A 13,895-nucleotide genomic window follows, 5' to 3' on the forward strand; every position below is an offset into this window, starting at 1 on the left:
TGGCTTGCACAGCACACATTCAGGATACCAAATATTAATAAAAAAAAATAATAAAAAAAAAAATTTGTAAACATCAGTGGCTCTGTGGCGCAATGGATAGCGCATTGGACTTCTAGTAGGTTGTAGTTATTCAAAGGTTGTGGGTTCGAGACCCACCAGAGTCGATGTTTTGTTTCAAAGGTAAAAATGTACTTACAATGTACATAACAAATGTATATTAGATAATTGTTTAAGTGAAAAATGCTTGGCTCTGTGGCGCAATGGATAGCGCATTGGTCTTCTAGCAGGTTGTAGTTATTCAAAGGTTGTGGGTTCGAGTCCCACCAAAGTCGATGTTTTGTTTCAAAGGTAAAAATGTACTTACAATGTACATAACAAATGTATATTAGATATTTGTTTAAGTGAAAAATGCATGGCTCTATGGTGCAATGGATAGCGCATTGGACTTCTAGTAGGTTGCAGTTATTCAAAGGTTGTGGGTTTGAGTCCCACCAGAGTCGATGTTTTGTTTCAAAGGTAAAAATGTACTTACAATGTACATTAGAAATATAAATTAGATATTTGTTTAAATAAAAAATGCACGGCTCTGTTGTGCAATGGATAGCACATTGGACTTCTTGTAGGTTGTAGTTATTCAAAGGTTGTGGATTCGAGTCCCACCAGAGTCAATGTTTTGTTTCAAAGCTAAAAATGTACTTACAATGTACATAACAAATGTATATTAGATAATTGTTTAAGTGAAAATACTTGGCTCCGTGGCGCAATGGATAGCGCATTGGACTTCTCGTAGGTTGTAGTTATTCAAAGGTTGTGGGTTCAAAACCCACCGGAGTCGATGTTTTTTTTTCAAAGGTAAAATGTACTTACAATGTACATAACAAATGTACTGTATATTAGACAATAGTTTATGTGAAAAATACATGGCTCTGTGGTGCAATGGATAGCGCATTGGACTTCTAGTAGTTTGTAGTTATTCAAAGGTTGTGGGTTTGAGTCCCTCCAGAGTAGATGTTTTTTTTCAAAGGCAAAAATGGACTTACAATGTACATAACAAATGTATATTAGATATTTGGGTACTTATGTATTATCTGGGCGCCCGATTTTTTCATTGCATGCCACTACTTAAGGCATGCGATGCGATGCGATTTCTCATTGTAAAGACCCGATGTTTAATTGTATAGTCAACCATGGGTGATTTCATACCCCCACTATCCAACTACGCATGGAGTTGATTTTTTATAGAGTTGCGAGCGTAGCGAGCCACTGAGCCCAAAACGTGGCGAGCGCAGCGAGCCCCGCGAGGGGATGCGGATTACTTTACATGTATTCTGCGTAATATGTATTCTGTATTCTGCATTTACATGTATTCTGCGTCCGCTCGCCACGCTTCGGGCACGGTGGCTCCCTGCGCTCGCCACACTATATAAAATGAACTCCATGCATAGTTGGATAGTGGGGGTATGAAATCACCCATGGGTGACTATACAATTAAAAATTGTGACTTTACAATGAAAAATCGCATCGCATGAATTGTATGCCACTATATTGCATGCAATGCAAAAATTGGGGCGTCCAGATATTACACAAGTACCGATATTTGTTTTAGTGAAATATCTGTGGCTCCATTTTTGCCTTTGAAACAAAACATCGACTCTAGTCGGACTCAAACCCACAACCTTTGAATAACTACAATCTACTAGAAGTCCAATGCACTATCCATTGTGCCACAGAGCCAGTGACATCTGCCTAATTTTCATTTTTCTATTGATTAATATTTGGTATCCTGAATGTGTGATGTGCAAACAAATGTCGGGACATGTGTGATAGAGTAAGTGTTTATTGCAAATCAAGATAAAAACCTGATATTTTTTAAATATTACATAGATATTGGTTTGCTTACCAATTAAGATATTCTTCTTCTGGACAATAATGAGAGGGCTCCATCTTTATTTCTGGTTTCAGATCTTTCATTGAAAGGGACTTTTATGTTGATTACTTATCAATATATTGTGATTATAGTTGATGAGTTTCTAATATACATTTATTATTGTAAGTATATTTTTGTCTATGAAACAAAAGATCAACTCTGGTGGGACTCGATCCCAAAACCTTTGAATAACTACAACCTACAGATGGAGCAGCTCCCAACGCTCTCGCGCCCCGTTCTGTCGGAGCCTGCCTCCATCCTCTGCCAGCTCCCCGGTGTTCCCTCGTTGCCACCCACACACCCCTGCAGCCCCCACTAAACCTCCACTCCTCCCTGAAGCAGAGTCGGGCAAGGAAACTGCTCCCCACTGCCATGTTAAGTGTCCCCCCCTCAGATAGAATGCCTGACCGCCAGCCTGCGCCAGTTTGGAACTCTGGCTAAAAAACCTTCGCAAGAAAAAAGTGACTCTCAGGCCTCGCAAGGCAACAGCTTAGCGGCCCAACATTCGCAAGACCAATCAGCATGCACAATAGCTAAAATACATACACCTGCACACAATACTCACCTGTGCACCATACAAGTTTCTCTCATTAACTAATTAACCACATCTACTCAATGCAGGCCCAGTGTAAGCACACTATTGCACTGTAAACATTTCTACCATTCATGCTTGTTATCTAATATTAAAACAACTGTTAAGAGAGCGTACATATGACACTAAATTTTTTTTCCAATTTAAACACAATTTAATTTTATTAATGTAGTTAATATGTAACAGTCATAATAATAGATAATCAATATTTATAACACTATATTTAAAACACTAAAAAATAGGGGACAAGACTCCAACACCTTTTAGTCCATTAGGTACTTGTGTAATAACTGGGCGCCCGATTTTATGATTGGGTCGGAAAAATCGCATCGCATGCAACCAAATCGCATGCGATGCGATCCACGCGATTTTCCCATAGGATTCAATGTTAAATGGTCCTTTTCATATCCCCACTATCCAAGTGGGCATGGAGTTGATTTTGTATAGCGTGGCGAACACAGCGAGCCACCGAGCCCGAAGCTTGGCGAGTGCAGCGAGCCCCTGGAGGGGACGCGGAATACATTTTAATACATTATAAGTAATCCGCGTCCCCTCGCCACGCTTCGGGCTCGCCATGCTATATAAAATCAACTCCTTGCCCACTTGGATAGTGGGGGTATGACCATTTAACATTGAATCCTATGGAAAATCGCGTCGATTTGGTCGCGATGCGATTTTGCCGAAAATCGGGTCGCATCGCATCTGATTGTATGCCTTAAGTTAAGGCATACAATCAAATAATTGGGTGCCCAGATATTACACAAGTAGCGTCCATTAATATGATGTGTAAATGATTAGGAGCTAACTTAGGCCCTTATTCTGGTTGGTGCGGCCGGAGCCGCATATGCGGCTCCGACGCACCAGGCGAATCCCCGCCTTCCATACGGATCGCCACGGCCGTCCGTACGCGGATATGTGGCGATCCGCATGAAATTGGACGGGGATACGCCTCCTCCATGGTGGGAGCAGCCCCTGCATTCGATGGTCGCCGAACATCGAATGCAGGGCCGCACGCTCCACCAGGTCCAGCAACACAAGACCACACGGACACTTGTCCGTGTGAAATCTTGTATGGGGGCGGGCAGCTGACATCCGGCGATGTCAGATGCCCGCCCCGTACCAACGCGTCACGGCCTCATTACCATGCATACGCCCCGCGTTTGCATGGGAACGCCCATGAAACGCGGGGCGTATGCATAGGTTAATGAGGATAAGTAGCCCCTCACGCCCCTCTACGCCCCCTGTGCGGCGTATAGAGAATCCTTGCGGCGAAATCGCCTGCACATGCGCAGAGTGACCTCTGCACATGCGCAGAAGATAAACATCGGCGGCCCGTACGCAAGCGGGAATATCCGCACCAACCAGAATAAGGGCCCTAGTGTGACCTCTATTCTAGGACACAGTTAGCTTCTATGTAAAGCAATTATAAAGTCCAGAATTGACAATTGCTGGTAGTTTAATTTTGTAATAGTCAAAAGACTGCACCAATATCAGTGTTTCCAGGTAAGTGAGCTCCTAATGATAATCTTAATAATGACAAGCTGTTAACTCAGGGCGGAAAAGGCTTGGATATCTGGCTCTGTCAAATACCAGATTACAGCCACACAAGGAGGAGAGTCTGTTGATGGTACAGTAGGATATAGTAGGATATTACCTTTAGAGTTGCTGACTCAAGGCTTCTTCTGTGTTGTAAGTCTGTTGCATACAGATACTAGCCCAGGCACTGGAGATGTAGCAGGGGGTAGTGCAGTGAAGTTTAGTCCAGCTGTTGTATCAAAGAACAAACCGCAGTGTGAGACCAACTCACTACAGTGCTGCGTCTTTGAGCCGTCCGCACGCTCTCAGCTGGGGGCGGACACTCGCAATGAAAACAGTTTTGCAGCCATTGCTCTCAAGTGCCACGTCTCTCCGTGCAGGTAGGGTGGAAAGGTACGGTGCCAACTTTAAGGGATAATGCCTTGGGGTCACGCAAGTGTTGGAGTCCGTAGACCACTATTAGCAGAGTCTCTTGACGCATTTCTCCGTCGTTTTAATAGGACGGTTTCCTCAGAAGATGACCTGCCAGTGGCAGAGGGTGTCTTTTAAGAGGCTTTCAGCCAATCAAATATGATATATTGATTAAAACACCTGTTACATATCATCCAGCATTTCAGCTAACATTTTAATATTAAAAAGCATAAAAAAGCAAGTATATAGATTTATTGGAATTATGGTAACAAGTTTTATATTCTAATACACAACAAGTGTCTAGAATTAAGCTGACAAAGTCATATGTCCTGGGTGGTGCCGTACATAGAGCATCAGCAGCACAAACCACAGGTTTTGTATTTACACCCACCCCAACTAATTAGCACATGGCACATGACATGACCCTATATAATGGATACAGGATATTGTGCTAATGTCTCTTTGCCTTTCAGCATGTGTAAGTACCAACTTTCAGCAATTCTTTTTGCAAATGCAGCAATGTTCGACATACAGTAGTAACATTGGTGGTGAAAGTTACTTCGCTACGGCTAACATAAATGCGCATGGTATCACAAAGCATGTTATTCGACCACCATGTATGGCCCACCTTTAATATCCGGCTCTGCAGGCTCGACAATCCATAGGCAAAAGATGTAGCCCCTGTCATCCTTGCTCGGGGCTCACCAGAGCCTCCCCTTTGGCGAGCACTGGCGGACAGGGGCTACACTGAACTGGGACGCGCATGCTTTCTCGACGGCGGCACTGCGGGTCCCTGCCAGTCTCCACTTCAGGGAAACGGACAGGCTTAGGGGGGTCGGGGCGGCAAGGGGGACCGGTGGCGACGGTGGGGGAGGAGGCGGGGACCTGGGGCAAGCTCCGTTGCCACGGGGTGCGCGTGCGTCACGTGCACACACGCCCCCTGGTGGGAGCCGGCCGCTGGCGGGGGCTGGCCCATCTGTATATCAATCATACATATAACAGGATATGCACATATGTGGTACACCGGAAGGGTCAGCCAGTAATTCTCTGTATTACCTTGGTGTCGGAGCTGGATAGACGTCTTCTTTCTTCTCAATGCGGCTGAGGCAATAACCAGGCTGAGGGTACACTTCAAGGGTGTTTATTAATAATACGTGCCAACACTCCGAGATAGACAATCAACAGCTTATCACAGATAACGACACGGTTAGCTAACTATACCTGTCTTAAACACCGCTTAACTTTACCATAGTAAATTTACTTTAGAATACAACACGGCAGTTCCATGTCCTGGAAAGTGGGAGCACAGATCCCGCCACTGTCAATTAAGTGCGGGGGACGTGATACTCTCCCTCTACAGCACTAGCAAGCCTATGTGGACCCGGGCCCTTACAACATACCCGTACAACATGTGCGAAACACAATTCGGGCAAGGTACAAACAGGCATAGACACTTACTAGGACTTTAAAACAATGCGCAACAACGCAGTCCAAAATACGCCATTGTTGAGGATAGGTTCCTGAATGATATTCCGTGGTAGAGGATTAATACTGTCACTCTGAACAAGAGAGAGATTAACTCCGGTAATATAACTTGAGTCACTAGATGGCAGTGTCCTCCTTAAATAAGGTGCTGATTCAGTGATGTCTTTAACATGTAAAAGCAGCTTCACTCTGATACGGGGAAAGGGGAACAATTCCTCCCTGCCTAGGGGGACTGAGCTGGGGCCCCTGCGTACTGTGGGGGAATGGAGCACTGTAGGAGAGTCCTACAAATTAGCAGGTAAGGTGGGGCATCAGGTAGGACACTATACGGCAGTGGCTGGTAGTGCCTGGGGGGTCTGGTCAGATGCGATACCTGGCTGCTGGAGCAAGATGCAGGCTCCTGCCCGTAGCGATGGGACTTTCCCGATGTATGCCCGGTTGGTTTCTGGATCCGTCCTCTGCAGGGGGGCACGCTAGTGTGGGCGCTGCAGTTGCAGCATTGCCACACTCTGCGCCTCCCCCTGCTTCAAGCGCCGTCAGTCACCGCCCGGCTTCTCTTCTTCATGGGCGCGCTCTCTCCTGTCCTGGTGCCGCGCGTTGCAGGAGGCTTTCCAGCAGACACGCTGGCTCCAACCCGGTCTCTCCTTCACCTCCGCGCACTGCTGACGTCACACGCCCCGTGCTTACTCCTCACTCTTCAGCCCCACCGGCCCTGGTTTCGCGCCCTCACTGGACTCCTCCTACTCCTCTTCGCGCCCTGGGGGTAAGCCACCGAATTAACCCTTTAGGGGCCCGCTGTGTGCTGTCTGTGCAAAGCTGGGTTGCCTAGCAACCCTTCCAACAATGCCCCCCTGCATGGTACTGAGCAGTTAGAATCCTGGAGAAAGTGGGGGCATCCCCAGGTGGGGCAGGTAGAAGGGGCACCCGCGTTTCCAGGGTGTCACATGTCCCCTTGCTCAAATGATGCCAGTCCCCGGGCATCAAGTTAAGGTGTGGCGACAGTCCTGGAATAAGTCCCGAGCATAAATACAAGGCTCGTAATGTCCTTTCTCAATTGGGCCACGTAGAGCATCACATATCACATCAATCTTAATACTGTACACAAATTTACATACATACAATCTACAAAGGATTTGCGGTAAAATATTTACATTCTAAATCGGCTGGTAACACCCTTTTCGTGTACCGCTCAGACCTCCTAACTTTCGAAGCGGTTCTTCAACTGCACCTTAGATCACAGCATGCGGTCTGCAATGAGCACGTGGTGTCCCTTTTCCACTCTTTCTGGACCTGTTGATGGCCTGTTGTATCATGCACACAAATTCTTCTCCTGTAATTGTCGTGTACTCCTGGTCTGTACCAGTTTTCTCTTCCATGGGTCGGGTTTCGGCCTTTTCGGCTGTGTTGGTGATTTCCGTAGTGACCTTTAGTTTGGGCGGTGGCACAGTTGCCTTTGGGCTTTCAGGTTTCAACGGCTCTATTTTCTTTGCCATGGTCATGTGGGCCACCACTTCGAGGCATCTCTTCCGTTCGGCAGTACAGGTACCTGTCTGCTGTAGAGCTGCGGTCTGGTCACCAGTATCTACCATTCTTGAGGGGTACCTGTGTTCGGTTCCTGACCTCACTTCTTTCAACTGGGCTTTGGCCTTCTCCGCTTCTTTTGGGGTCCCCACAGGGAAATTAGGTTGAGGCGGTGGCCTAATGGGTTCTGGTGATCGTGGCATCTGGTCAGGCAGGGGGTGATTACGGATGGGCCGGTCAATCTCGCCACAAACATCCTGCGACCTTCTCCTCTTCAGGTGGTGATGACCATATGGCTGGTGCATGAAGCGTCGATGTTGACTGTGGATAGTTGCATATCTGTTGCCTCTTACTGCAGCGCCACCGGGGCCTGTTACGTTGGTTGCCTTGACACCTCTCCTCCTATTGGTCACTTCGAATTCAACCCGTTCTCCTTTTTCTAGGCTTCGGAAGTATTTGTTCCTAGGTGTCTTCTGGATGCTGGTGTAGTGCACGTATACGGTCTTCCTGTTGTCTGCCCTTATGAAGCCATAGACACGTGCCACACTGAACCACGATACCTGGCCGGTCACTCTTCTTGTTCTGACTCGTCGATCCTCTGTGTCACGTGGTCTTCTCGCCATGGTCTGACTTTGCACGAGCTCTGGCGGACTGATCGATGGATCTTGTATGGAGCGGGGCCACCAGTTTTGTTTCCGCGGACCTAGTAGTGGGTCTCTTCCCGAGGGTCGGTCCTCCTCCTCGGGGCCTCCTCGTTTAAAGTATTCTGGTGACAATTTCCTTCAATATGTCCGCTCTGCTGGCATCTTCGGCATATCGGCAGACTCTCTTCATCGAACTTATCGATTGAGCCTCCTCCCGATTCTCTGGGCGTGCTCCAACGAGGTCGGCTTCCTCTCTCCCTTCGCGGGCGCCACTCATTGCGCCTCTTGAAGTACTGTTCTCTTCTTTACACTATCAGGTCCCTGGCATCTGGCTTCCCTGTGATCCTCCATCTCTTCTCCTTCCGCCGTAGCTCCTTCTTCCGGCTCCTCATTCTGGACTTTTTCCAACACTTGTAGTGCCGATTCCTTTAGGTCCTCGAATGTGCAGCCTTGTTCTTGCCGCTTTATCATTCGGAGCTGGGCGCGGGTGGTTTCTTCTCTTACTCCTTCTACGAATAGGTCTATCAGCATTTCATCCGCTAGTTGCACTTCTCTTGGGTCTGCGGCTTGTACTGCCTTCATGGCCTCGTGTAATGCCAGTGCGAAATCACGCAGTGATTCTCCCTGTTTCTGCTTCCTGGCATATAACCTGTTCTTCAGCATTGGCACGGTTTTGGCATCGAAGATCTTTGCCAGTTTTTTCAAGATCTTGTCCGCCGTCTCCTTGTCGCCTTTTGACCATGATTTTACTTCTCTCAGGGCGGATCCTCTCAGTTGTGCCAGCAGTATTTCTTTGCTTTGTTCTACGTTCAGTTGGTATAGGGTGAACGTCGAATTCATGCGGTCCTTGAATGCCTTGAAAGTGCTTGTGCCTTTCGTCCGCGTATCTCCCGAGAATGTGAGGAGCCACGTGGCCCCGAAGCAGTAGGGCATCGTGATCTGTGCCGCCGCTGCCTTTGGCGGTTCTTTGTCTTCCAGTGGTGGTGGGAGATGTCTGCGGGGTGATGGTGTTGGAGTACCGGCTTCCGACATTTTCCGGTCCTGTTCGTGGACGCCAAAGTTAGATGTGGTACACCGGAAGGGTCAGCCAGTAATTCTCTGTATTACCTTGGTGTTGGAGCTGGATAGACGTCTTCTCAATGCGGCTGAGGCAATAACCAGGCTGAGGGTACACTTCAAGGGTGTTTATTAATAATACGTGCCAACACTCCGAGGTAGACAATCAACAGCTTATCACAGATAACGACACGGTTAGCTAACTATACCTGTCTTAAACACCGCTTAACTTTACCATAGTAAATTTACTTTAGAATACAACACGGCAGTTCCATGTCCTGGAAAGTGGGAGCACAGATCCCGCCACTGTCAATTAAGTGCGGGGGACGTGATACTCTCCCTCTACAGCACTAGTAAGCCTATGTGGACCCGGGCCCTTACAACATACCCGTACAACATGTGCGAAACACAATTCGGGCAAGGTACAAACAGGCATAGACACTTACTAGGACTTTAAAACAATGCGCAACAAGGCAGTCCAAAATACGCCATTGTTGAGGATAGGTTCCTGAATGATATTCCGTGGTAGAGGATTAATGCTGTCACTCTGAACAAGAGAGAGATTAACTCCGGTAATATAACTTGAGTCACTAGATGGCAGTGTCCTCCTTAAATAAGGTGCTGATTCAGTGATGTCTTTAATATGTAAAAGCAGCTTCACTCTGATACGGGGAAAGGGGAACAATTCCTCCCTGCCTAGGGGGACTGAGCTGGGGCCCCTGCGTACTGTGGGGGAATGGAGCACTGTAGGAGAGTCCTACAAATTAGCAGGTAAGGTGGGGCATCAGGTAGGACACTATACGGCAGTGGCTGGTAGTGCCTGGGGGGTCTGGTCAGATGCGATACGTGGCTGCTGGAGCAAGATGCAGGCTCCTGCCCGTAGCGATGGGACTTTCCCGATGTATGCCTGGTTGGTTGCTGGATCCGTCCTCTGCAGGGGGGCACGCTAGTGTGCGCGCTGCAGCTGCAGCGTTGCCACACTCAGTCGCGCCGCACTCGCCCTGCTGCGTCTCTTCACCGGCTGTCCCCGCTGTCAATCACCGCCGCTGGAGAGGGTGAAAGCCGGGTCTTCTGTTTTGCTGCACTGCGGGGCAGAGCTTCCGTTCCCCGGCCAGGCTGTACTATAGCCTCCGGTGGAACAGTCTGCGCCCCGCTCTGTCTCTCTCCCGGGCCGTGCGGTCGGGTGCCGGGACACTGGACACTCGCGTGTCTCCCTCACTTCTCTGCGCCTCCCCCTGCTTCAAGCGCCGTCAGTCACCGCCCGGCTTCTCTTCTTCACGGGCGCGCTCTCTCCTGTCCTGGTGCCGCGCGTTGCAGGAGGCTTTCCAGCAGACACGCTGGCTCCAACCCGGTCTCTCCTTCACCTCCGCGCACTGCTGACGTCACACGCCCCGTGCTTACTCCTCACTCTTCAGCCCCACCGGCGCTGTGTGCTGTCTGTGCAAAGCTGGGTTGCCTAGCAACCCTTCCAACAATGCCCCCCCTGCATGGTACTGAGCAGTTAGAATCCTGGGGAAAGTGGGGGCATCCTCAGGTGGGGCAGGTAGAAGGGGCACCCGCGTTTCCAGGGTGTCACACATACATATTTGCATGTATTATTGAGCGTATATACAGTCTGTTATTTGCGTACACATACATGCATATATCTGGAGGAATATACGCATATATACATTGCCGCATTTCTGCACGGATGGGGGTGTGCAGGACAATCTTATAATTTGAGCGCAGGTGTCAGCCCCGCCTCCTGTGCCGCTTATGAAGGAGTGTCAGGCACTGTTAGTAGCATATGTTATTTACAATAGCAGAAATATATCATGCCAATGTTAGCAGAAATTTCATCATATATGTATGTATGTATGTATGTATGTATGTATGTATGTCTGGATATGTCTGGTTCTGTGTGTGTGTTTGTGTATGGATATGTATGTGTAATGTAATAAAATGTAGAGTGGCCATGAAGGAAACATGAACAATATCTGTCTGCAGGTGAGAATATATGTGACTTATATTGAATGTTGTTTTTAAATGTGATTTGTCCCCAGAGGTCATGAATGTTGATCTAGTATGACATAATGGCCATTATTCAGATCTGAGCTCAGTACACATTTGTTTGGAAAATGCGCAAAACTATGCTGCACTGCAGGTGGGGCAGATGTAACATGTATAGAGAGAGTTATTTTGTTTCTGTGTAGGGTTAATACTGGCTGCTTTATTTTTACACTGCAATTTAGATTTCAGTTTCCACACACCCCACCCAAATTTAACTCTCTCTGCACATCTGCCCCACTGCAGTGCACATGTTTTTTCCCATTTTGAGAACAAATTTGTACTGCGATCAGATCTGAAAAAGGGCCGTGCTATAATGTGTATATGATTGTGCTGATGTGTGCTGTAATTTTAATTGGCGTTACTATTGTGTGACCACACCCTTTCCTTGTGGTACCATTGTTATGGGAGGTAGGGCACAAATTCCCCGGCACTGGTCTAAGCTTTGCCTAATGAGGGGGAGGGTCATTGTTAAAGGCAAGGAGTTCCACCACCTTTCCAGGACCACTCCTGCTCACGTCGCCCTGCACCGTCCCATGCTGCCCAGCAATGATGCGCACCGCCCCCCCCCTCACCTGAGTCTATGCAGCCTCCTGCTGTGCTGCCCAGACCAGTGACCTCCTCCTTCCTGGACCTGTACTTCCCCTTCCGGGTGCAGGGAGGAGGAGCCAGAGGAGTCCCTGGCAATGCAGCAGCAGCCGGGTAAGGGAGGAGGGGGAGCCGCCAGGGACCCGCTGCCGCATCGCAAAGGGCAGCTCTTAACACAAGAGCTGTCCTTTGTGATAATTGCATATGTTAGTGATTATCTTTGCGGTAGCCAGCGATGTGTGGCAGAGAGGGGCTGCGAATGATGCAATATTCCAGGACATTTAATTTGATATAGTCATCATTTGGTAAATGGAAGTTTTACCATCTTGTTACCATTCATTCATTTCCAGTTTAGTAAATATGTTTCATGTTGATTGAGATACCGAGGTACCGAATTGTTTTATTTGCTATACCACAAACACTGGAGAAACAAACCGGTTCTTTTTTATTTGAGAATCCTCAATTTTACTGATCCCTTTATACACAAGTTTATAGTTATGTGAATGTGTTGAATAAATCGTATTATATTTTATATTAAATTATTTTTTATATTGTTGATAAGTCAAACCACAAGCGCTGCATCCTTCTTATTCTTGTTTGTTTTTTACACCCTCCGTCATACAGCAGCGATCGCTGCACAATTGGTGCACTCAAAAGTAGGCAAGTATGTGTTGAACACGATGGTGCAATGGCGTAACAATAGCCCCGCAGACCCCGTGGTGGCGGGGAGGGGCTATCACTGTGCTGCACCACTGCCGGGACCTGCCATACCCCTCCATCGGCCGTCACCGCCGAGTCCTGCAGATCTACTTGTCTGTGGTCCTGGCGCTCCTCCTGGCTCCTGCTGCTAATGAAAATTGGCCCACACAAAATGTCAGCCCCCTTATAGCAAATCGTTTTTGAAGATGCTAGAGGAGGCGGCGGCCTCCTCTAGCATCCTTAAAAATGGTCTGCTGTTAGGGGCAGCCATTTTGTGAGGGTCATTTTTCATTAGCAGTAGGAGCCAGGAGGAGCGCCGGGACCACAGACAAGTAGATCTACGGGACCCGGCCACAGACCCAGTGGCGGCGGCGGCAAATGGTGGGGTAAGGCAGGGTTGGGGGTTTTATCTTTACAGGAGCTGCTGCCGAAATATTCCGGCGGGGGGGGGGAGAACATTTTGTAGTTACACCACTGCGATGGTGCTATTCATTATTACAATGTTTGTAAGCTGTCATTTTACAATGACCTGACAGACACAGCAGAAGTCTGACGTACTGTAATACAGTGACTCCTGGAGTCTGTCTCCTAGGAGATGCTATTGTTCACACTACAGCAATGAATGGGAAGTCTGTTTACTACAACATGCAGCTGACTGTGCCAGTCCTGTACTCAGCAGTGTGGGAAAGTTATCATACAGTGTGATCTACTGTACATAAGCTTCCGAGAGCATGTCATCCACAGAGACAGCGCAACAAGAGCCCTTATCTCATAAAGGTAAGCTAACCACTTTGTATTATGAAATACAGGAATCTGGATAAACGTGAACAAGTCCACACGTCACATAACAACAACGATCTGTGCTCCAGAACACCTGCAAAGTTTTACAGATCATTGGGTGAAATGTAATAGGATGAGATACTCAGAAAGTGAGAGATTTGGTAAGAAATCTCCATTTTTTTTAAAGCGGCAACCATTTACACGGCAAAACCAGTTTGATTTTAAAGTGATTGCCGCTTTAAAAGAAACGAGATATCTTACCAAATCTCCCACTTTCTGAATCTCTCATCCTATTAAATTTCACCTATTGTTTCAGGGTTATACAATGTGGCTTTGACAACCTGTAACTTGCTAGTATTTGTGGAATTGTAAATTCCAGCATGCTGGGACCTATAGTTCCACAATGGGTTTGTGACATTTGGAATTTCAAACATATTTGGTACTCTTTACCTAGAACGGCGCCCGCGATCAGAATCGCGGGCGTCGGGGGTAAAAAATCGCGGTAATCGCGGGCATCGCGGGTAAATCGCGGGTACATCAAAATCGGGTACCCGCGATTACCGCGATTTTCCCATAGGGAACAATGTTAAAAAGCCTGATTGACCGCGAT

At 47.7% G+C, this 13,895-nt stretch overlaps 1 protein-coding gene and 3 non-coding genes across 4 annotated transcripts in view; all 4 read left to right on the forward strand.

Moving 5' to 3' along the window:
* Window positions 1–78: 78 nt before the first annotated feature.
* Window positions 79–164, forward strand: TRNAR-UCU (transfer RNA arginine (anticodon UCU)). Its single transcript is given in 2 exon segments — window positions 79–115; window positions 129–164. It is a non-coding gene; the product is annotated as a tRNA-Arg (tRNA).
* Window positions 165–246: 82 nt separating this feature from the next.
* Window positions 247–332, forward strand: TRNAR-UCU (transfer RNA arginine (anticodon UCU)). The gene is given in 2 exon segments: window positions 247–283; window positions 297–332. It is a non-coding gene; the product is annotated as a tRNA-Arg (tRNA).
* Window positions 333–749: 417 nt separating this feature from the next.
* TRNAR-UCU (transfer RNA arginine (anticodon UCU)) lies at window positions 750–835 on the forward strand. The gene is given in 2 exon segments: window positions 750–786; window positions 800–835. It is a non-coding gene; the product is annotated as a tRNA-Arg (tRNA).
* Window positions 836–13,172: 12,337 nt separating this feature from the next.
* The window catches only part of SPATS1 (spermatogenesis associated serine rich 1), a 35,489-nt gene continuing 34,766 nt past the window's right edge, over window positions 13,173–13,895 (forward strand). The window contains exon 1 of the mRNA XM_083175039.1: window positions 13,173–13,282. Within this exon, the coding sequence (XP_083031165.1) occupies window positions 13,237–13,282 (46 nt within the window). The 5' untranslated portion in view covers window positions 13,173–13,236. The remainder of the gene's footprint in view (window positions 13,283–13,895) is intronic.

This window comes from Crinia signifera, chromosome 3 (genome assembly GCF_055691185.1).
Source record: "Crinia signifera chromosome 3, ASM5569118v1, whole genome shotgun sequence".
In the NCBI taxonomy this organism is placed as follows: Eukaryota; Metazoa; Chordata; class Amphibia; order Anura; family Myobatrachidae; genus Crinia; species Crinia signifera.